This window comes from Delphinus delphis, chromosome 16 (genome assembly GCF_949987515.2).
Source record: "Delphinus delphis chromosome 16, mDelDel1.2, whole genome shotgun sequence".
Classification (NCBI taxonomy): Eukaryota; Metazoa; Chordata; class Mammalia; order Artiodactyla; family Delphinidae; genus Delphinus; species Delphinus delphis.
The window spans coordinates 71,707,267-71,732,818 of NC_082698.1; the positions used below are offsets into that span (position 1 = coordinate 71,707,267).

At 40.2% G+C, this 25,552-nt stretch overlaps 1 protein-coding gene and 1 pseudogene across 1 annotated transcript in view; both read left to right on the plus strand.

Annotated features, from left to right (window-relative positions):
- The window catches only part of ANK3 (ankyrin 3), a 328,736-nt gene that overhangs the window by 104,350 nt on the left and 198,834 nt on the right, over nt 1-25,552 (plus strand). The window contains 6 exon segments of the mRNA XM_060033488.1: nt 2,968-3,069; nt 3,551-3,649; nt 3,858-3,956; nt 11,763-11,861; nt 17,092-17,277; nt 19,157-19,255. Of these exon segments, the coding sequence (XP_059889471.1) occupies nt 2,968-3,069; nt 3,551-3,649; nt 3,858-3,956; nt 11,763-11,861; nt 17,092-17,277; nt 19,157-19,255 (684 nt within the window).
- On the plus strand, nt 19,833-22,191 carry LOC132439631 (SWI/SNF-related matrix-associated actin-dependent regulator of chromatin subfamily D member 2-like; annotated as a pseudogene).

A 25,552-nucleotide genomic window follows, 5' to 3' on the forward strand; every position in this document is an offset into this window, starting at 1 on the left:
TTTTTTTTGCTGTACGCGGGTCTCTCACTGTTGTGGCCTCTCCGGTTGCGGAGCACAGGCTCCGGACGCGCAGGCTCAGCGGCCATGGCTCACGGGCCCAGCCGCTCCGCGGCATGTGGGACCTTCCCGGACCGGGGCACGAACCCATGTTCCCTGATCGGCAGGCGGACTCTCAACCACTGCGCCACCAGGGAAGCCCGAAAGAAAGGAATTTATTCGTTAACTTTTGTTAGACTCTAAAGAATCTGAGCTCCAGATAGGTAGGAAGTCACTGAATTAGAAGATTTGGTTTATATTGTCTGTATTTTGTTTTGCTTTAGAATTTCTGGTAGGAAAATTATGAGAAAATGTGGGAGAAAAATGACAGTATATAGCAATGCCAAACATTTTCAGACCTGGAATCAATTCAGGGCCTTTCCTTGAATTCTGACACCTCTTTTTGAACTTCTTTAGCTGCTGTTTTTGTGTACTCAAAGTCAGGGTTTGGGGTGCTTACTTAACTCACAGTTATTATCTTTGGCTGTTGAAATATCCAGGCAGACTCATGTCATTTGTTTTCAGAACAGCATCAGAGCCCTTCTGGGCAAATTCCCTGGTAAGTCACTGAGCGGGCACAAAGAAGATGGTATTTTATGGTACAATGACCCAGCTTTGCACAGCTAATTTATTTCTAACTGAACTTACAAACCAAACAAAAACTAACCTTCTCCAAGTACCAAAGCTGTTTAAAGACTGAATTTTATTTTTCTTTACATTTCTGGAAACTTTGGTTTGTTCTTTGTCTGATTTGAACCAAATCTGTCGTCTTCCTCTTACTGAACTCTCTGCCCTGATTCAATGATCTGCGTGCTTGACTCAAATCCCCATTTTGCTTCAGCAGCACCTACGTGTGTTCCCAGATACCCAACTCATGGCTCAGTTTATGCTCTCTGCTGTTCAGCTTTGTATCATAGTAACTTAAGTAACTGCTGTTGTTGTTGTTAATAAAGCCTCCTGTATTATTCTAGGAAATAATCAGTTATTTCCACATAATTTACTTATTTGTTGATTCATTCATTCACAGAACATTTATAGGCACCTGCTGTGTGCCAGGGATGCTTCCAGCTGTAGAGGAAAGAGAAAGATGGATGTTATACATAGAGTCACTGCCTTGTGCTAGGTCAAGGCATATGGCAATGCAGGCAAGCCAAAGATTTAAGACTTTTAAACCCACAATCTTTCAGCAAGTTGGTTTACCATTTATTTAGAGCAATGGTTCTCAACAGGGGTGGTTTTACCCTTCACCCCGGGAAACTTGGAGACATGAAGACATTTTTGGTTGTCACAAATAGGAGATTCTACCTGGTTGGTAGATGCTGGAAATACTGGTGAACATAGACACTGACCAGGACTGTCCCCATATCAGAGAATTATCTGGATCAAAATGCCAATAGTGCTGAGATTAAGAAGCCCTAATTTAGAAGAAGCAGTACTCCTTCAGAGAGAGGCACACTGCTGTACATGGGGAGGGAGGAGACCCTGAAGACAGTGCCCTTTTTCTTTGAGGTCTTGATCAAGTCAACTCAGCTGAATTGACCCGCACCAGAACCAAAGATCCTTCTGAGGGATGGATCCTTTCCTTCATCTCAGGTACATTTCCAGGGTTCAATTAGTATTCCTGAAAGATTGGCATCTTGGTGACTAACTTTTTTAAGTTGCCTACCCCTTAAATCTGCCTCTGCTTGTTCTTAAAGGGCTTTCAGTTTAGGGAGGAAGAAGGACAGGTATACCAAAAACTATGATACTGGGTGATAAATACCGAGAGGGCTCAATGAAATCAGTGCCTTGGGAACAGTGAGCAATTAAGCTGTGCCTGGTAGTCTGGGAAGCCTTTACAGATGAGGTGGTAAGTGAATGAGAGTTTGAAGGACGTAGTTGGCAAATGGCTGAAAGAAGACACTTTCCTCTTTTAAGCCATACCCTGCATGATTGCATTTATAACCAGTGATGTTTTGGGCGGCCCTTTCAAGAAAATCTGCTTCTGTGTTGTTTTACATGGAGCAAGTTTCCTTTACAAATTGTACAGACTCAACTTTGCAGACTTTCTTCTCATCACCTTCTTTCTATTAAAAATTTCAATAGTAGATGATTTCAGCTGCGTAATTGTAGGTAATAGAGTTTAGCAGTAGTTCAGAGTTGTATGCTTTCAGTGAATGAATTACAGACTTGGCTTTTGTTGTTTTAAAACTGTGTATATATTTCTTTGTTTGAACCTGCTACTGCTTCTGATAAAGTTTTCTGCACGCTGTAGATTTAGCTGGCTTGAAAATATATGGAAAGTATGCTTCACAAACTGTGTAGACATTTATAAATGAATGCTTTTCAGTTAGTCTGTGTTCCAACACATGGCTATGTCCTGCAGGAAAATTCAAGAGAACATCATTACCCACAAATTCCTGTTAAACTAGTGTGACATTAAATGTATTCGTGAAGCTATTAATTGAAAAGTTGGAGAGGTACAAAAGAATGGAGTAGATGTTAAATTTCTTCTTTTTTAATTATATGAGTTTCAGGTGTAGCCTTATAGTTCAACATCTGTATAATTAAATTTCTGATTAAAGAGAACAGTGAGGTTTATAATAATGTAACTACCAGAAAGTTACAGGATTTTTCTTAACTTTCATGAAATTGTATGTGGATTTAACGTACCTACACATCATGGAAATTTTCTCTTTCGGTTCAGAATCAGTTATGACATCACAGAAGGGGTAACTTTATACACTTGAAACTAACTTTGGAAGAATTTGTACTTTTCCTGGTGACTTTATGAAGACCTTTTATTAGTGTTTTCACGTTAGAAATAAAATAGTTCAATTGAAAAAAATCTCAGTTTTACTTTCTTTTTAGTTTGGACAATAATTCTGGGTAGTTAGCAACATGCATATTAGTTTCCTTTTTTCATCAACATGTTTTTTCTTTTTTATTCAGTCGGATGCCAATGCAAGTTACTTAAGAGCAGCTCGAGCCGGACACTTAGAAAAGGCCCTTGACTACATAAAAAATGGAGTCGACATCAACATTTGCAATCAGGTTAGTTGTGGTGATTGTTGTTGTTATTTAAGTTTTTATTTTATTTATTTTTTTATTTTATTTTTTAACATCTTTATTGGAGTATAATTGCTTTACAATGGTTATTTAAGTTTTTAGATAAAATTTTAAAAATCCAGACTTCAAACTCCTTAAATCTTTCGTTAGATATTACCAAGACTTTCTCTTTTTTGTCAGTGTTTTCTATTAAATGTCTCCAGCTTGAATTATCAAGTTATTCTCTGCTTTGTTAGAGAAGCATTCAGAAATGTAGATATGTATCCTTTAATAACTAATTCCTAAAATTTAGTACGTAATGACATCAGAACAACCTATCTAATTGCCATGAGTACTTTTATTCCTAATTCAAGTTCCTACACTAAACACATACAAGTGGTTGTTGGTGGGAACTCTTCAGAGTTCTTGGTTGACTGTTTACTCTTCCGTTTTCAACCTGCTGAGTAAAACTTTCCCTTCTCTTCAGAATGGGTTGAATGCTCTCCATCTTGCTTCCAAAGAAGGCCATGTAGAAGTTGTTTCTGAGCTGCTACAGAGAGAAGCCAACGTGGATGCAGCTACAAAGGTCAGTATGACACATTTTGTGCTTTTTATATCAATTGCCCAATTCAGTGAGAATTCAGCCCTCGCTAAGAATTGGGGCACGCTTCTCATGAGATACCTGTCAACCTTGTTCTCTTTGGGGAACTTATAGAGGGATTTGATATTTTGTAAAATGTTGAAAGTAGAGAGAAAGATGGGTGAGCTCATGTATCTTGCCTTTTGTTTTACAGAAAGGAAACACAGCGTTGCATATAGCATCTTTGGCAGGGCAAGCAGAGGTGGTAAAGGTCTTGGTTACAAATGGAGCCAATGTCAATGCCCAATCCCAGGTAAGCCTACGGCTCTACTGCCAAGAAATGTTGTTATAATGATTCACAAACAATGTTTTGGGTCAGGTGCTTGCTTGGTTTATATATCTTCTAAGAATATAATACTTAAGAGCTATATCCCATGAAGAACCAGATTATTCTGGATTATTCAATTTCATATATATCCTCATTTGCAGTACTCTTTGTGTGAGACGTAGAGGTTTTTAAAAGGCATCCATCTGTAAAAGTGTGTGTGGCTAGTAGTCACAGACACACATGATTAGAGGACCTCTGTAATGTAGAGACTTATTCTGTTTTATGATGTTAGCACAGATCCAGTCTCAGTATTTACTCACAGACAAAGGAAATGAGGAGGCCTATAAAAGAGGAAATACCCTTAGAAGTTCAGAATATATCGGCGCTTTATCTAGTTAAAAAAGGGAAGACACTAGTTAATTCCTGTTTACTAACTCAGGCATCATCGTTGTTCCCTGAAACAGATTAAAAAGAAAAAAACAAGCAGAAGAAACTTTAAAATCCCCAAAGTTTAAAATTTCCAGATTGTTCGTAATGAATATACACTGATAATTCATTCAGAAGATCCTCCTACAAGCTCTCAGAATCTTCCATGAAGTTCTAAGGAAAATACCAATAGATTATCATTTGGCAGACTTTGAGTATAAAAAAATTAAGTTCACTTTATTGTTCTAAAAATATAGGTCCTTATTATCCAAATTATTCATTACTATTCATGTCCCCACAGATGTGAGCTTGTGTAGAAGAGCAAACACCATCATAACATACAAATATCCACTTAGGACCTGACCATTTTTTTTTAATTTTTTTGAAGTATAGTTGATTTACAGTGTTTTAATTTCTGCTGTGCAGCAAAGTGATTCAGTTATATATATATATATATATATATATATATATATATGTGTATATATATATATATATGTGTATATATATATATATATATATATATACACACACACACACACACACACACACACACACACATTCTTTTTCACATTCTTTTCCATTATGGTTTATCAAGAGTATTGGTCACACTAAGTGAAGTAAGTCAGAAAGAGAGAGACAAACACCATATGATGTCACTTATATGCGGAATCTAAAATACGACACAAATGAACCTATCTACGAAACAGACTGAGTCTAAAATACTGAGTCTAAAAACAGACTGAGTCTGTTTCGTAGATAGGTTCATTTGTGTCGTATTTTAGATTCCGCATATAAGTGACATCATATGGTGTTTGTCTCTCTCTTTCTGACTTACTTCACTTAGTGTGATCATCTCTAAGGACCTGACCGTTGTTAAAACTGGTCCCTACTCAAACATTCCTTCCAGCTGAAGGCTGACATCTATCCTGGTTCGTCAGTATCTACCCCAGGGTATTAGATTTTGAACCAATTGACTGTAGAACAAAGCTGCAAGTTTTGCAAAAGATGTAGGATTTCATGAAGTCAGGGAGAGTGATGCTGGAGGACTGCTGTGGTGTCGTGACTTTCTGGCAGTAGCTGCCCAGACTGTGTGAAGAATTTGGATGATTTCCTGACAGTGTTTCAAACTCGAATGATTTGAAAATCAAAAGATTAAATGAAGAAAAAAAATTAGGTGAGGGCTTTGGTTCCCAAGTAGTTTTTGCAAAAGGACCATCTTTTTGCTTATGCTCTGAAAATAAAAAGTGAAGGATGTCAAGCCGACATATAATTTTGTTGCAAGAACATCATACATTTTTTCCCCCAACATCATAGTTGGTTTAGTCTTCATTCACTCTGAGAACCTGTACATGAATGCAGTTGTAACCTACCTTTTGTTAAATCATATGAAGTCATTTTTACAAAGTCTGTTTTTCTCTTTCAAGATGAAGTCTCAATCTAACTTTTTTCATTATTTACTGCGGCCTTTTGATCTCCACTTTAAATGCACTTGATTTCCTCAATCTTTTCCAGTACTGATTATGTTTGGATAACAGGAGCCTCTTACATTTTATGGGTCCACAGAATTGTAGTGATTCTCTCCCTTGTTACTCCCACTGTAGCGATGAAAGCTCTGATGCCATTGAATAACAGTGTCGTGGAAAAGAAACGGCACTGTACTTCCAACCACATGATTTCTTGTATAATTGGTCTAACCTCTAGTTCCCTATGGTTGGACATTTGTTACATGGTCTATGCCACCTGTGCTGATTCCCTTTGATAGCTCACTTACAGTAATAAGGCTTTTCCAGAAAGGAGTGATATAAAGTTGAATATTGACAAGTATGGTACTTGAAGAGAAATACAGACCAGCTGACCACAAGAGGAGTACTGTGGTTTTCAACCAATTATTTTTAAATGCCCCTGTAATTTTTTACTTAGAAAATAGCTAGCGTTAAGCTCTGAGATAGTGGGAAAACTCTTTAGTCCATTTTCATTTTCCTATTTTCCCCCCAAGGGAGGGAAAAATTAACCTTCCCTTCTTTTAAACATTATGCACATTCATGACTAATGTTCAGAGGAGGCATGGTTTTAAACCTTCTCTGAAATGTCTGGGAGAAGCTGTAGTCGAAATAAAATCCTAACCATATTTGATTTCAATGTATACACATCCTCTCCTGATGATGAAGTGTGGAAGGAGAACGTGGGCTGTGAAATTCTCTGTTCCTTGCAGCTGTGCTTGGAATACCCAGCCACCCACTTGACAGAAAACCTGCCCCCCTTTCCTCTGGACATCTGCCCCCAGAAGCTTTCTGAACTGCATCGTTCTGTGGACAGAATAAGTAATGAGATCACCATGCAGCAGAATGGAGTTTCAAAGATAATTCCTGGTAGCAACTTTTCAAAAGGAACTTTAAAGAACAGCAAGCAATAATGCCATGAAATGCCGTGAAATTCCATTTGGTGGCAGAACATAAAACATCCCAGGAATATTATTATTCGAGAAAGTGTATCCTTATCTAAGTGAAATTTTACCCTATAGACAATATTTAATAGCCAACAAGAAACAGCATAAAGAGAGCCCCTCACCTTCCTTAAATATAAAAATTCTCCTTGAAAATAAAAATGGCATGGGACAGTATCAAGTTCTGATGAACTGAGGCTCTATACACAAGGAATTTGTGGATATTCTCGTAATAATTTTTGTCATTGCCTTGATCTTAGGTCTTAATAAGTTAGTTAACTCTTTCTTATATTACTTAACATTCCAGGAATCATTTAGACCTACCCTAAGAAAGAAATTGGGTTAGATAACTAAATTGTGATTTTAAAGAACTCTACTACGATTCCTAACTTCTTAACTCTACTAAGTTCTTAATACTTTATACGAAGGACAACAATGATTAACAGTGTTTGCTCTTGAAAAATCTCAAACTGCCGTGTCAAATGACATCCCTTGCGCTTTTCTCCTTCTCTGTCTTTATTCCATAATATAAGGTACCAACTATGTTTATAAAGAAGCAAAGTCTATTTCATATGATATTTTAACTATCAAAGTATTCTAAATTGACAGGTTTTCACAGTGGTTTTACAAAGACAAGACCCTTTAATTAAACCAATGCTTCCTTTGTCTTTCTGGGTTTTTTTTTTTTTTTTTTTTTTTTTTTTTTTTGCGGTACGCGGGCCTCTCCCTGTTGTGGCCTCTCCCGTTGCGGAGCACAGGGTCCCGACGCGCAGGCTCAGCGGCCATGGCTCACGGCCCTAGCCGCTCCGCGGCATGTGGGATCCTTCCGGACCCGGACACGAACCCGTGTCCCCTGCATCGGCAGGCGAACTCTCAACCACTGCACCACCAGGGAAGCCCCTTTCTGGGTTTTTTAATGTTTCCTATGGGTGGGGGGCGGTCAGGTCCTGATGAAGTCAGACAATGGGTGTGGTCCAGATAGAGCCTTTCTGACCTTTAAACTAATAGCACACCTGTGATGTAAACAGCCTTCACAAACATTAGTACCATATGTAAATCAGTACAAATATATCACGATGCCCTTGACATTTTAATTAATAACAGCACTTTATGATATACAAAGGCTTGGTTGGAGGAAACTAGGATGGATAAAATTGCATGGATGAAATTTAAGCCCTTATTTATATTGTTTCCTTTCATTTTTATTTTATTTTATTTTATTTTAGTGGGTATTAGGTAGCATGCCTCAGTACGGTCTATAAAACTATAAGTCTGCAACTTTGCATACTTATGATAACTCCACAATACTTACAATACTTACAATAACAGCATAATCAGAGCAGAAGGTACTGAAGATATTGGATAAAATCAGACATCAAAAAGCATACTCAGTCTTGAGCCTTTTGAGAATTCAGTGTATTGTTGCTACAGAAAAGCAAATGTAAATTGGGCCACCCATATGTTCCTTTTTGGTCAGCTCTTTGTTTTGGAAATTTCCTAAGTTAGGAAATTAATATAAAACCAGTGATGTACTTTTTTCTCTTAGGAGAAAAATCACATTCTTTCTGAAATATTACCATCTTCCCAATCCAGGTACTATTTCATGAAAAATCATTACAGCTCTAGGTCATCCACACTGGATTACTTGTGCCTTAACCCTCTTTGTACTAGAGAGTAATGGTAATATTTTTATTCACTCTTTCAAAAAGATGCTTATAATTATCTTCCTAGAACCATAACTAGTGTGTATGTGTTCTCACGCCTTGTTGATCCTTTCCCAATAAACAAAATTTGTATTAATTCGTGTTAGTTTCTATTGCTTTAATCCAAATAACTTCAGCAATTTGGAATTATATGAGGAACCCATAGAATAGAAGGCTAAAGAAGCTTTCAGAAAGCTTTGGAAACTAGGTAGTCGGAGTGAGAGAACCTCATCAGAAGCTAAAGGGTAAGGTTGCCCTTTGATTCAGTCCCTACAGGCCATTCGAGGGTGGGGAGGGGAGATTTGGTAGAAAAGAGAATTGAGAAGGACATAGAATAGACGTGGAAGAGCAAGCAGAGCCGTGCTGCACGTGCGTCCACCCTGTGGTTGAAGAAGGGCAGGCCAGTTTACTTCAAAGTCCAACCAAGACAAGTCCTACCTACACATCCCTGAAGATGTCGTTCCTCTAAAGAAAACAGAAACAATACTGCCAAAGGAAGGGACCAAAATAAACACACACACACACACACTCAAACACCCAGTGTAAAATTGAAATTTCCATTATGGAGGCCTCACCAAAACCATTTTGTCAATATGGTCAGCAGAAGTAGAATGAGACCGTTCAAAGCCATATACTGGATGATTCCATTTGCATGAAATTTTTACTACAGACCAATCCATCGAGATGGAAGGCAGATGAGTGGTTGCCAGAGGACATGAGGAGGGGCAAATGAGGAATGAATACTAATGGTCCAGGGTTCCTTTATGAGGTGATGGAATGTTCTGGAGTTAGATGGTGGGGATGGTTGCCCAACTTTGTGAACAGACTTAAAAAAACACTAAATTTTACACTTTGAAAGAGTGTTTGGGTGTGTGAATTATATATCCATAAAAATATATAAAAATGAAACAATATGAAAGAATGTGACCATTCAGAAAATGACCAGCTTTCGGGTAATAGCGGTACAATGGCAAGCACTCAAAAAACAAGAAGAAAAACTGTTGTGGGAACTATTCACTACAGAGCCCCATCTTGCTGTGACCCGTGTCTACGTATTATTTCTGAGAAATTCCAGTTGTACACATTTCACTCTCTGCCATTGTGGAAAGGGCGCACGGAGTGATCTAAAAGTTGTATTTCTTAAGAACCACTCTTTGGAAGCTCTAGGTCTGTAAGAACAGCATCTCCTAAACCTCAGTGCCTAGTTTGGGGTTTCCTTCAGGGGTCATGAAATGTTTGCTTGGTTCTGGCAGGTTTCCTCCAGAACAGGGCAGGTACACTGGGCTAGAAACCAGGCATTTGTAGGTGAACCAGCGTTTCTTAGGTAACTTGAACTACAGCAGACCTCTGCCCTGAAGTCGAGGATTCACTGACATATATTATCTACTTGATATTTATGTCCGAGAGAATGACATCCATTGTGGAATTTTTCCTTAAGAACTTTACTCCTAAAATCTGAATCTTCCATCTGGAAATTTTGGGTGATGTGGAAAGATATATACTCAGTTCATAAAGTGATAAAAATCCGTGCTGGTTTTCACCTTTCTTTTCTTTTTAATATTTTTAATATTTTTCCCTTTTTTTGGTTAAGAGATATTTAAATCAGCCAAGGATTAAACAATCTTTCATTTTGGTCAGATAAGAAAATGAGAAAATAGCAGTATGATAAAGGGTATCCTAAACAGCTTTCAGGTTCTTTCATAGCTCTGGGAAGAGTGACAGAGATGAAATCCACGCAGACACACACACACACACACACACACACACATTGGGTTGCAGTTTTTCCAGATTTCGTGTTTAAAATTGATAAAATCTTTCATAACAGAACAAAGAAGCAGTGAACTTAGTGATGTTACTAGGTAAATAATTTAAAAGGAAGAAGCTTGACTACTGTGTCATATTCCACTGCCTCTAATTTGGTGTCTCTAATCTTGAGCTTGGCAACCAAATAACCTAGTTTATTACATTTATGTGTAAAATAGAATAAGTAGAATAGAGGAACTCTCTGACGAATGAAGTATATATGCTATGGTAGATTTGTTACGTGATAATACTTTTATCAAGAATATTTTTAACTTACTTCCTAATTCTGAGGTAGAAGCCAAAAAAGTGAGGTTACCAGAGGCTGAATTATGTTCATCATATAGTAATTAATACTTATAGTAATTAACCTAAACCTTTTGAATCACAAAGTTTTGAGTAATGTTTGGTAACATTTAATTTAGAATGTATTTACATTTATTCTTTGAGATTGCATAATGTAAACAACAAAATTTCCAGATCATTCCGTTAAATAGGACTGAATTCTGAAAATCATATTCAAAGAGAATTTATTATAGTTTGAAAAATACCTGTTTTGGTGTATATATCTTACAATAAGTTTTTTAAAATATTACAGTATTTCATAGATGTGAAATACATTGTTTTAGAGAACAAACATACATGCAACATATTTGTACTAAGAAGCTTAAGATGGATGTATTCATTTGCTTCCAAGTTCCGTGGCAGTTGGGCACATTTCAGACAAAGATGCACAAGAGAATATATAACATATGAATGTGTGTGTATGTATTCTGAGCACGTCTTTGCAAAAAATGCAAGGAAGGATACTTACAAAGAGTAGACTACTAATAGAATTTGACTTTAAAGTTGAAGATATACCTTTTTCAAATTGCTGTTCTTTCCTTTCTTCTAAGTCACCCCGTCTGGGGTAAGTTTGAAGCTGTAGAAAATTAATATAAATTCTTTCCAAAGTAGGAGCTATTTCAGGTGTTTAAGTTTATGTAAAAGTATTACATATTTTATTTAAGATACATAATTATTGCTTGGGATAAAAAAAGATTCATTGAGACGATGACCAAATGTATTTTTATGCCTATTCTCATGGCGTCTAGTAAAATCCTTTACTCGTGGTAAACACTCAGTAAGTAGTTGATGGTTAAATGAAGGTACATATTTATCTAAAGTGGATATATTGGTATGAATTATACTTAGACAAGTAGCAATGAACCACACTCAAACTATGAATTAGGAAGTATAATCGTGAATTATACATTCTGCTTAAATCATGGTGCTTAGGTGTTCTAATAAATATGAATATATTAAAGTATTATTAAAATTATTACGTGTGAGATTTCCTGGAATATATAATATCATCAGTACAGTGGAAAGATAGATTTGCTTTAAAAAGCCACAAACATTTTAATTCTTATTTTGCAGAATGGTTTCACACCATTGTATATGGCGGCCCAGGAGAACCACCTGGAAGTTGTCAAGTTTCTCCTTGACAATGGTGCAAGCCAGAGCCTGGCCACGGAGGTAAGACACTTTGGTTCTTTCCATGGGTAAGTTCACGTGTTTATAGGGCATTTTATCAACCTGAAGCTATAAATTGAGAATTTGTCTCACTGGTATGTCATTGCAGTTGTATATTAACGTGTGGGCTCACAAGGTTTTATGAAATATATTAGAAAACTCTAGTCTTTCAAGAATCTTCCATTGCAGAGATACCCTCTCTGCTCTTAAATGCCTGGCTCTACCCTATAACTGAGCTGTTTAGTTACTATTTACATATTTGCTTGAGGACACTTATCTGCTTCTTAACAATTTTCCCTCAAAAGCAGCCACTGTTTTGAAATATTTTTGTGATAAAACATAAATTTTAAATCTGGTTTTTTCCAAATTTAAGCTAGCATAATTATAATGATTGGATTTATATATTTCTAAAGTAAACTAATTAAACTCACACTTCTAAACAAAACTAGTACACATTTTTAAATACTAGATAAAAGTGGTATTTAAAAAAAAAACGTTTGCAGTCAGGAATAGAGGAGTTATTTAAAAATAAAAAGTTATTTAAGTCACTGGTACTGTTTTAGGTAATACAGTTTATTTTTTAAACTAATCTGGATGGAAGATTGTAATCCCTTGTAAAGTGTATCACTAGAAATCTGTTGCTAATAATAAAGGACCAACGTTTGGGTATTCTTTATTTTTAACAAAACAATGAATTAGAACAGATGTAGGGTTATCCTTGTCATAATACCACTCCTCTGACTTTCATTCTGAAGTATTTCCTGAATGGCACAAGAAAGATGACAATACAGGGATTGCATATAACCTCACCGTTTTTTTGAGATTATGCCTTCAGGGAAACCACTAAGTAAATGAAGAGGCAGTTCACACTAAAAGAAATACAAATGACTATAAATGTTTAAAATACCTCACCCTCCCTCATAGTCAAAGAAGTATTAATTTATTAACCAGATAAAGAATGAGATCCAGTCTTTTGCCCATGGGATGAGGAAGAAATTCAAGGGGTAGAAAAAATTGGAAGTTAACTACCTTATTGGTGAAGTTGACAATTGGTTGCAACACTTTTGCAGAAGCAGTAACTATCAAAATTAGTATTTATACACCTTCTTACGTGGCAATTCCACTTCAAAGAATTTCTGTCACATATATTAGAAGATAATGCAAAAAAATAGTTATTATATAAGAAGCTCAACAATATGATTACTAATGACAATTTTTAAAAAACTAGGAAGGACAAATAGGGAAGTCATTGGGTAAATACGGCTCTACTTAGACAGTAAAATGCTCTTCTGCACTATTAGCAAGGAGACAAGACTCTATGTACTGATACAGGAAAATGTCCGTAGTGTATTGTTACCAATGGTTTATTCTGAAAATTCGGAGGGAGCCTTACTTTTCACTTCATACCCTTCAGTTCTCTTGGTGATTTTTATCTTGAGAATGTATTTTTAAACAATAATATCCTTAGAGCTCGGTAAGAAATAACAAAGGAACCAACATTTGTAGACTTCGAGCAGGGCCCATCCTCACACTGGGAGGAAGTAGCCTGAGTGAGTCCCTCAAGGACGAAGAAGCGCAGGTCTCATCACGCTTTGCAGGGAGAATGGGCAGCAGAGGTTGTTGTAGAAGAGGAAACCCATTCGCATTTTTGGATGGAAATACGAAATAATATGAATGTCCTGATGACAGCAATTCCTTAGTACTGTTTTCGTCTGTGAAGGACAGGTAGTATTCTTTTTCAGGCTGCGATGGACAGAGCATCAAGGATCTCTCCTTTAGAAGCGAATATAAACCCAATTAACTGCTAATAGATTAGAGTTAACTTGTCAGCTAATTATCAGTAACTCACTGAGTTCTCCAATTTTTTTTAAGCTTTCAAGGCCCCAAAAGAGGCACTACAACCAAGTAAAAAGAAATATTATATGAGATCCTTAAACAACTAATTCAGTCTTTTAGCAAGAAGATAGGTAGGTAGATAGGTAGGTAGGTAGGTAGGTAGATAGATAGATAGATAGATAGATAGATAGATAGATAATGTAGATAGATATGTAGATGACATGTAGATAGATATGTAGATGATAGGTATGTAGATAGATAGAGATATGTAGATAGATATATATGTACATAGATAGGTAGGTAGATAGATATGTAGATAGGTAGGTAGGTAGATATGTAGATAGTTAGATATGTAGACAGGTAGGTAGATAGATATGTAGATGATGTATATGTAGATAGATATGTAGATGACATGTAGATAGATATGTAGATGATAGATATGTAGATAGATAGAGATATGTAGATAGATATATATGTACATAGATAGGTAGGTAGATATGTAGACAGGTAGGTAGGTAGATATGTAGATGATATATATGTAGATAGATATTTAGATGATAGATATATAGATAGATATGTAGATAGAGATATGTAGATAGATAGAGAGATAATGCAGATAGATTTTTTTTACTCCTTTATATTAATTTCAAGAGGTTTTGGGGGGGTTGGTAGCTTTAAAAAATAAATGAATGAATGAATGTTCTAAGAACAAATCACATCCATGTCTTCATGAGGGTGCTAGTACCTCACTATATAAACAACATCTGTTGATTATCTAGAGCTTTTTGAAGCTTTGACTGAATTTTTAGCTCTTCTTTTGGATTATTATTACTAGAGACTAAAAAGAACAGCAAGAAATAAGATGTTTCATTCACACAATGTTCTAACTACGATTTGCAATGATATTGGTATCATTTATACAGAAGTCTGTATTTACAGAATGAACAGTAGTGGGCAATGAAAGCATTCCTGAGATAGAAACATTTTAATAGGATTTTTAATTTATTATATGATGTGATATTGCCAAGGTCCATCAATACATTTTTTCTTCCATATGTACCTTGTATATATGTATCGAGTCTTTGGCATGGTTGTGGTTTTCGAAACCTTTCCTGTATTACTGTGTACTACATTTGTATCTTTTCCATGGATATCTTCCTTCTTTCGCTAATCAAAATTTTGAAGCATGAGGTAAATTTATTTGTTCACTTATATGGCACAAGTAATTATTAAGCACCTATCATGTGCCAGACAGTCCACAAGGCAGTGAAGTTTCTCAAGGAGCTCCTATCACGTTTCCTTTCGGCTTGTATTTTTCTCTTAAGAATAACTGTACAGAGCAAACCAAACCATTTAAACTTGGTTTGGAAACAAAATCTAGAGCTGCTAATTTTAGCTGTTAACACCTTAGGGCTGGTACTTTGTGTCTTTAATTGGTTTGTGCAGGAAGCACATTCTTGTCAGGGCTAATGTCTCAGCTGCAGTTGATTTTCTGGTGCAAGGTAGTTTCCTTTATGTATAGGCCCTGTGGATTAAAAAATTCCTATCAGTGGAAATGTAGCCATTTCATTTGGCTGCAGAACAGAAGTGAGCTGTCATTTTTACCCCTTAGGTTTTGCTCAGGTTTTAAAAGTGAGATGCGACGTTAACTCTTAATACACAATTTTCCTTTCACCATTCCATTTTTTTAAATGTATTTTTCTCTTTTTTTTTCAAAAGTAATATATTAAATAAATGAGAAAGTACAATAAAAAGCAAAAAGAAGAAAAAGCCATGGTTAATTTTCCCTAGAGATAACATTCTGTTTATTCATCCAGATTTTTTTGTCCATGTTCACAACGCACACATTTATCTTAATGAAAATGAGATCATATATTTACATGGTTATGTAGATTCCTTTTCCCATAACATTAAATTACACTCTAAACTTTATGTCCCTCGGTGTAACCTGTGATATCATTTTGATGACGTCCAGGTTGTATGCAGCCTTTCTCCATTATCTTACATATGGTTGCAGGGAATGTCCTTCCAGCTGCGTCAATGCTCATCCTCTTCCTTATTTGGGTCTTCTTGGAAAAAGTTGAAAGCGGCAAGTGGAACTTCAGCCAGATCTTGAGGCTTGGAGCATAGATAGAATTTGTGTATGTGGAACAAGGAGGACATTTCAGAGTGCAGCAAATAGCCTGAGATTAGAAGCCAGGGTGGAGATGGTCCGCACGTCCACAGTTAGTAAGGAGAATGGAGATGATTTGTACGAGAAGAGCCTGGGCAATACTGTCACTTAGGCGCTTGGGGCCAATATTTTACACATCCTTGAATATAAATGTGCTGATTTGCATTCAGCCAAATGAGTGGTAGGAGTGGTAGGTGTTTTCCAGCAAGGAATACAATGGTGAAAGTGGTCTTTTAGGAAAACCAACAAGACATGAGTATGCAAGTAACTCTGATTTTTCTTTCTCCCTTATAAGCACTCCTCCATCAGAGCAGCCCTCGATATGTGCCACAGGGACTACAGATATAAAATATCATGACCCGAATAAAATAATAAGTAACTTACTTGCCAATTGTGTAGTAAAAATAATTTTGAAATGTTCTTTTGAGTGTGTGATAATGAAAGCATTGCAGAATTAAAATTTGGGAGCCAGTCCTGGGATGTTCTGCCCTGTACTATGTGTTCTACAGTCAGCAGACCATCCACAAATTAATTAACCACAGTGGAATCTGTAGCTGTCTTCTCTTTGTCAAGTCCCGGGGCCATACGGTGGGAAGACTCAAATTACAGATGTGTGTGTATGTCTGAATTGCCTTTAGTCACATTTTGTATGATCCCTTCTTTCATTGGTCAGAGAAACCACGAGTCTTTCATGTATATCTTTCTTAAAACAGCAGTGAGTATAGTTCATCAATTCACATATACAAATTGAGCACCAGATATACGCTAGGCAACAAGGTACAGTGATGAAGCAGACAGGATATGCTAGGCAACAAGGTACTGGATAAAACAGTTTTAAATTATCAGTGGAAATGTTTACAGCTTATTTAAATGAACTCCTTTGAAAAATTTGCCTGGACTTAACCCGAGAGGTAATTGTTTTCACTGAGATTATTTTATGGATACTGAAATTCTGCCGTCTTTTTCTTGTTTAGGTAGGACTTTCGAAATTTACCCACTTTTTCCACAGAAAGAAACCCATAAACTTATTACAAATTTTTAAATTATTTCCTGCTTTGGTATATGTGTAGTTTTAAATTTCTTTCCACATATGTCTACTTGAGTACGTCAGCTTTAATAACCCCGAACAAAACTTGACATTTGGTCACTCGGTCACCTTCTTATTTGTTAATGAAGAAGAAAATATCCATAGGGACCAGTCTTGACCCATCCATCTGTTCGCAGGATGGCTTCACACCGTTGGCAGTAGCTTTGCAACAAGGTCACGATCAAGTAGTGTCACTCCTGCTAGAAAACGACACGAAAGGAAAAGTGCGTCTTCCAGCTCTTCACATCGCTGCCAGGAAAGATGACACGAAAGCTGCCGCCCTGCTGCTGCAGAATGACAACAATGCAGATGTAGAGTCGAAGGTGAGGACCTGGGAGACGAGCCCCTCGTGCAGCATCCTGTGTTAGGCACCCAAATGTGAAGAATGCCTGGGCTCCCTTTGGAGCTTATGCCAAATACTTAACTGCACTGAAAGGAATGAAATCAAGCGCCCAAGTCATCCAGCCGAAGGCACATCCCCTGCCCTTGGCATCTAAAGCTGGGAGGGAACTGTGGGTGCTGCCCTATGTGTGCTAACATGGAGGCCACCTCAAAAGAAATCAATCGATACGTACCCAACAGTGTCCTTCCTTTGAACATGTATTTTTAATGTCGTTAACACGTCAGCTCAAACATCAAGGTGAAAAATTACAAAATGCTAGCCACGGTGTGCACAAAGTCAACCTTTGGTTGCTATCTCAGACGGTAGGCAATGCACTGAGTATTGATCAGCTGTGGAAACCATGCCAGCAGCCAGGGTCCCAGCCAGCAACTCCCATTGCCTGGACACTTGCAAGTCTCGGTGGAGGAAATGTGGCATTTGGAATAGGCCGTCACATAGCCCTTCATTCAGTCTAGCTTTCTTTCTGTGCCTGTCGTGCTTCCATCAGAGCTTTCACCCTCGTCACTTAGCTGTCATGAGCTTTCTGCCATCCATGATCACCGACAGCAAACTAACCGTTCATTTTTTCCTCCTCCTTGCTTCCAAATGTGTTAACCTAGCTGGTGGTGAATAGAACAACAGAGGTATATATACATATATATACGTGTACATATGATCTATATCTGCATCATCATTTTCCCATTTCTTAGAGCTGCTACCTCATTTCTTTCCCTTCTTCTTTGCATTGCCTTCTGTAGGCTAGATACCTGCTTTATACCCCCGCCCTCAAAGTAGCATGTACCAGAGAAGATAGTAGTTTGATTACCAGGGCTTTCTGCAGCTGAACCTGGTGTTTGAAAGGAAGTATGAGGAAGCCTTGAAACTTAAGGGTATTTCAATAGCGTTCTGTGACACGAAGCGTTTTGGCACTTGAGAAACTTATCAGCTGTACCTAAAGCTGCAGACAACCCTGTCATTCTACTCATCTAGGATTGGTTCTCTAGAGTTCTGCATGACACTTACCCTCAGTGGTGTCAGCCAGAGGAAAGTTACCCCAGAAGGGCACACACATGACCCACCCTTGACAAGAGTCAGTCAGATCGCGAGCATGGCTGAGAAGCTTGCTAACAATTCAGAAATGCATCTAGTTCCTATAAGGTTTCAATCTTTGGGGACTAAGTGAATCGCTGCATGTTTTAGCACTTTTTTTAAGGAAGTAAAATGACCTCGGTATGAATAATCCAGAAAAATGTGCTATCGAGGAGGCATTTGCTACTAAAGAGACCAGCTTGTCGATTTCTTCATGAAACGCATTCACCACGATTCAAGACCGATGTGTAATAGTACCTCTTCCCCCCAAATTGCTTTCATCGTTAAAATTGGCTTTTACCGTTTGTTCATTTGACTCTACATTGAATATATAAAACAAGTTAAATTTTGACAGAGTTTCAATGGACGATTCTATGAATGATAAAACAGTGGTACTGATCGAACTTTCTTTGAGCTGTCAAGATATTTCTTGTCATCCCTAGTTTAACTTTTGGAAACATTGGCTTCTGTGTAGTTCTGTTCCTGGATTACTAAAATGGCTCAGTCTCCACCCTGGGTTCCTCCCTGGCTATTCCTCTGCCTGTGAGTTTGGCATCTCTTTGAAATCCTATGAGCAATTGGCACTAATGGAAAGAAACCTAGTACAGAATGGAATGTGGACCTCAGCGTATTTTGCTTCCCCGTTTTTATCTGGGCAGGGTTATGGTATTAACATGTCGGGCAAGGGGCCGGCAGGAATCAGCTGAACGTCTGCTCTGTTTTCTTTCCAGAGTGGCTTCACTCCGCTCCACATAGCTGCTCACTATGGAAATATCAACGTAGCCACGTTGCTGTTAAACCGAGCGGCAGCCGTGGACTTCACCGCGCGGGTAAGAGTGCTGCGGTCTGACGTGCGCTTCAAGCATTTGAAACGATTCTTAACCCTCCTTCCCCACCATGAGGAGGAGGTCAAGACAGTTGCCCGCCAAGGGTCCTCCCAGTCAGTGGAAGGTGTGATGTCTACTTATACTAGTGCGTTTTCTCGCATACAGGTGTGCCTATTTCCTAGGAGGAAAAGAAAACCAAGATCGGGGTCGGGAGTAGGGGTGGGTGATAAATATCTAAGTGAATATATAGAAAATGTGATTTAAATAATGATGACTGGAGACTACACACTGTCCCCCAAGTTGAAATTTCTGAGACTGTAGAAATGGGTCGGATGGCACTAACAGTGCTCTAGACATCAGGGTCTCGATCTTCCAGGTGGGAATGAGTTGGAATGTGTGGATAAGGCCCAGACTTTAGAACCCAAATAATAGAGGCCACCTTTTGCTCTTAACTTCTGTCCCCTCTAAACTTTCAGAATGGGTAACACGATTCTGTAACCTGAGTAAGCTCATAATCATAGGGAAAGGAATTACTGTGTCGTGTGTACTCCTGGACAGCCGCTCAGACATCCCAAGTAACATGGCCCTGAATGTAAAAGCTGGTCTAGCTCTAGGCCTGATCGTCAGCAACAGCATCATCAGAAGTAGAAACAAGGTGGGAAGCAGGACAGAGAAGTGGCTGGATGTGGGGACTCAGGATTCAGACTCCCTGGGTTCCAGTTTTGGATTTAACTTTTCTTTCTGTGTCCATCAGTTTCCTCATTGGTAAGATGAAGTTAACATGGATTATGAAATTAAATAATAAATGGTGATAAAAAAAAATAATAACAGCACTCCTGTACTGGGTCACTGAGAAGTAGGAGTGAGCGTACCCAGAGCACCTAGCGTGGCGCCTGACACATCAGCACCAGCAGCGCTGTGATTTTGCACATAGCGTTGGAAGCATTATTTTTGCTAAAAACCTCACTTGTTAGGGGAGAAGTGGCAATAGACCCGATAGAGAGAACAATCGTAATGCTAGTACCAGCAGTAGTTGTAGCAGTAGTAAAAGTAATACCATCTTTGAAGCAGATGCCAAGCTGAGCATTTTTACCTCATATATTCTTATATCAAGAAAAGTGTTACTTATCCTTGTGTTACAGAAGGGGAAACCAAGGCCTAGAGATAAGAAATAGCTGGTCCAGATCACAGAGCTAGCAAATGAGAAATGGCAGAATTTCAGCCCCAAAGCTCTTCACCCCTCCAGTCTTCCGCCTCCCTCCGCTGATGTTAAGGGTTCATTTTTCTTTTCCTTCTTATAATTCATTAGTTCTATAAAAATTAACACGAACTCAGAATAGGCTAATATAAAAGCTATTTCCAGGGACAGAGCGATGTCTGGCCGCGGCCCTGGGAGCTCCGCCTCTGCCATCGGGACGCGGCGTGCTGCCCAGACCGGCGCTCAGGGGGCCCGGGCCGGCTAGAGGCATGGGGGGCCCCGGGGCCCTGCGACGCACTACCAGAGGCCTGGCGGGTCATCAGGGAGCCGGATGCCCATGGCTGGCTTGCAGGTGGGAACCCCTGCAGGCTCCCCATTCGGCACAGCTGCTCCACTTCGACCTGGCATGCCACCCACCGTGATGGACCCATTCCGAAAACGCCTGCTGGTGCCCCAGGCCCAGCCCCCGATGCCTGCCCAGTGCCAGGGGTTAAAGAGGAGGAAGGTGGCAGATAAAGTTCTACCTCAGCGAATTCGGGAGCTTGTCCCAGAGCCTCAGGCGTGCATGGATCTCTTGGCTTTTGAGCGGAAGCTGGACCAGACCGTTGCTCGAAAGCGGATGGAGATCACGGAGGCCGTCAGAAAGCCTCTGACGCAAAAACGAAAGCTGTGGATCGATATTTCTAGTACGTTCAGTCCCAGCAAGGCAGAGGGTGATAGTGCAGGAACCGCAGGGACCCCCGGGGGGAAACCCCGCAGGGGACCAGGTGGCTTCCTGGGAACTCCGAGTAGAGGGGAAACTGTTGGGTGATCCTAGGAAACAGAAGAGGAAGTTTTCTTCCGTCTTTAAGAACCTCGTCATTGAGCTGGACAAAGGAACTGTACGGGCCTGAACCACCTGCTGGAGTGGCACCGGATGCCCACCACCCAGGAGACAGGTGGCCTCCAGGTGAAACGGCCCGAGACCTCATCGTCAGGTGCACCCGCCTGCTCATGCTGGGTCACCAGCCTCCCCAGTACGAGTCGGACCCCCGACTGGCGAGGCTGCTGGGGGTGCACACACACACGAGGGCTGCCACCATGCAGGCCAAACACAGCCAGCTGCAGGACGGCCATGAGCGGGAGTACGTCAGCTGCAACCGGTACTTCCACCGGATCTTCAGCTGCGGCCGACTCCGTTTCTCTGAGATTCCCATGAAGCTGGCCGGGTTGTTGCAGCATCCAGACCCCATTGTCATCAACCATGTCATTAGCGTGGACCCTAACGACCAGAAGAAGACAGGCTGTTATGACATTGATGTGGAGGTGGATGACCCACTCAAGGCCCAGATGAGCAATTTTCCGGCCTCTACCACCCATCAGCAGATCGCCGCCCTTGATATCAAGCTCCATGAGACCACTGAGTCCATCAACCAGCTGAAGACCCAGAGGGATCTCATGCTCAATATTAGCACTGACCCCCAGGGCTTCATCCAGGCATGGCTCCGTTCCCAAGATCATCACTGATGTGGTTGGGAATCCTGAGGAGGAGAGACGAGCTGCTTTCTACCACCAGCCCTGGGCCCAGGAAGCAGTGGGGAGGTGCATCTTTGCCAAGGTGCAGCAGCAAAGGCAGGAACTGGAACAGGTGCCGGGAATCCGCCTGACCGCAGGCTCGGGGATCCCTTCCTTTCTTCCCAGCCCTGGAGCACCCCCCTCCTCAGCCTGGAAGGGGACCACCCTCTGGGGCACAGACACGTAGGTCAAGGAGGGGGTGAGCGGTGTCTCCTGTCACCTTCTGCTCCCCAGCTTTAGTTTCATAAGTGTAGTGAGAGGATTCCGTGTTGCTTAGTCCCCAAAGCCTTACTACTTACACGTTGGCTTTAATTGGATTCACAGCAGAGGCCTCCTTTGCCCCCTGCAGGCAGGCCCAAGTAGGACCTGGAAGCTGTGCTTTGACATCGCAAAGGCCCCTGGCTTTGCTTGTTTACAGACCCCCTTGGAGCGAGTGTCAGCGCCGGCTCTGGGCAGCTGGGCAAGGAAAAGGGGCACAGCTCACACTCTTCCTGTAGCCTTTCCAAACCAAAGTTCTTCGCCATTCCTACCAGCCCAGCCTTGCTGCTGTTTTTTTTCCCTTTCCTTTGGGTATCTGCACTATTCGTGGAGCAGGTTTTTCTATGCGGGAGCCACGTTTTTTGTACAGGAGTAAGCTGGGGTTTTTCAGGGAGCCCTACTCAGTATCTCCTTCCTTATTTTCTTTTCTCAGTCTATGCAAGCGGCTCTGGCCGCCGTCATCTCCTGAGAGGCCAGAGGGCTGCCACCCCCAGCTCTTGGGCCCAGGGGTAATGCCTCCTAGAGGGAGGGCACGCTAGTTCTCTGGCGGGGCCTGAGGCATGGGTGAGCGTGCTGGGGGAGGGCAGGGGGAGGGCAGGGAAGCGGTGGCGAGGACTGTTGTTCCCCTTTGGAGCTTGGGAAGGAGAGTGGGCCTAGGGCTTGACAAGTGCCACTTCTGGCGGGTTTGGAAATTTCCAAATAAATCTTTGTTTATTGGTGGCAAAAAAAAAAAAAAAACACCTATTTCCTATCCTATTGTCATCAGCCTGCTAAAAGCCTTTATCAGTTGAAATGAGGCAGCTCATGTCACTCTAGAGCCATGTTCTTATTGCACAAACAGCATCCTTGGGTTTCAGCAACATGGCAGACCCGAGGCCTAGTGTGACATTTTGAAGGACAAAGTTAAGTACTTCTTTAAGTCATGTATATACAGGGCACGCCGATGTGAAAACTGAAGCTCGTGTCTGTAAGATGCATCCTTCTGGTTTTATATCTCTAACTCACAGGAAACCTCATTAAGTCACATCTTCTAATTAGGACATTTGGAAAATTCATGTCAGGGTAGTGTCTGAAGTTTTGTCTTTGTGCCGTTGTTCAGAAATTTCCTGATGCTGCTGAAAAGAAGGAGATTGGGGTCATGTTTAAGCAATTTAAGAGGACACATTGCAGTATTTTCAGACTCCTTCAAACAATTCCAAAGCATCAATTTACATTAAAACAATGACTATGGTAATTACAAATGATGCTAATTTATTGATTAAAGATGAGTGGACACTATGGAAGCTAAAAAAAAAAACACACAAAAGGGTTCTGAAGAACCTAGGGGCAGGACAGGAATAAAGACACAGACATAGAGAATGGACTTGAGGACACGGGGAGGGGGAAGGGGAAGCTGGGACGAAGTGAGCGAGTGGCATGGACATATATACACTACCAAAGGTAAAATCAATAGCTACTGGGAAGCAGCCGCATAGCACAGGGAGATCAGCTCCATGCTTTGTGACCCCCTAGAGGGGTGGGATAGGGAGGGTGGAAGGGAGACACAAGAGGGAGGGGATATGGGGATATATGTATATGTATAGCTGATTCACTTTGTTATACAGCAGAAACTAACACACCATTGTAAAGCAATTATACTCCAATAAAGATGTTTAAAAAAAAAAAGTGGAGACCTCAGACCCACGTTGTTACCTTGTTAACCTTGTCTGAATTACCATATGTGATTTAAAAGTCACAGTGTGCTTTTGTTTAACATATGTTAAAATTCAGACTTTTTTGCTGATATGGAAAAGCATTTTCTCCAGACATTCCTCATTATCGAGGCCTCATAGCATTCTGAACTGAAGGCTGTGGTGGAAGTTAATCATACTTACTAGGAGGTCTGTACTGTTGCTTACACCCTACAACACATGCTTCCCTCCATACGTGATGGATGGCTTGCAGTAGGTTGTCTGAGCAGAACTGGTCTTCATGAAAAGCTTAATTGGAGGCAACTGCTAGTTGCCTCCAGAAACCCACTGTAGGTTCCAAATCTCCAGTAATTTTGTTATGTAACAATCCAGTGTTTAGCCTTTTGTATTACAGAGACCTCTCCCTTCCCAACTCGAGTGGGGTCCTTCTAGGTCAGAGTTCTCTCAGGGATGTAGCAGGTGAAAGTCAGATGCCCTAGAACACAGATGGGATCAGATTTTGCCTGGTCAAAACAATAAAGGAAGGATCATGAAGCCTCAGTTGCAAAGAACTAGGTGCAAATCATAACCATAAATCGTATGCTTCAGGAACTGGGTTGAGATAGAGGTATCGATTCGAAAGTTAGAGGTCAAGTTACAAAATGACAGCAGCAACCTTTGTCTTAGGGGGGCTGTGATTTCTGCTTCCTGGCTGGGACAGAGCATTGAAGAAAGGCGGATACAGTCTTGTAGTGCTTTGTGGGCTGAGGGCGTGACCTCAAGAATAGCTACCTGCTGGTGAAGAGAGCTGGGGATAGGAGTAGGGATAACTTCTGGAATCATTGCCTGCGTGTAGTGCATGTGCAGATACGAGGCAGGTACAAGGCAGAACCAAACGCGGTGTGACTAAAGAGAGAACACAGTAGAATGGATTGCTCTCTATGCTGCTTTGTAGTGCTAGCTAATTCAGGCAGCAAGAAAACAGATCCTAGCCAGTGGTGAACGTATACCCCCGAGCAGCAGTGATGGTGACTGATTTATAGGATACTTACTGGTTCTATTAACACCTTTCCTTAGATTTTTATTATAATGTGAATTTTGATTTTTGTGTTGTAATTTTGCCGTGTTTATGTATTGCATAAGATCTCCTGTCTGACATCTTAAATATTTCCTTTCGGATTATCCAGACCTGTTCAGCCTCAAGGTCCACAGCAGGGAGTTAATAGAATAGCTGCTGAAGACTGCAGTGCAGTGTCAGCATGCTGCATTCTCTGAATTGTGTCTGCTGAGATGGCCTTGACACCATCTGAATTTATGCGTGACCCTTGCTCTCTTAGCAAGTCATCCTGGCTCTCTTGGGGAAGAGAATGTAAGTAAGACACACCAGAGCTGCTCCTGATTCGCTTTCCAGTAAGGAGCATTGATGCCCTGGAGTAGGTAAAGGCCAAATTATATTATTGGATGCCTGCAAAATTCCCTTCATTGAAGAAGATAGATGAATGCTTTGCTAGCTAAGACATTTTTCCATCAAATACAGTGGACCACCTAACTTAATCTGCACTCTCGTCATTAACCTTTCTCTTGTAAATTATTATTTAACTTCCCATCTGGGGAAGATAA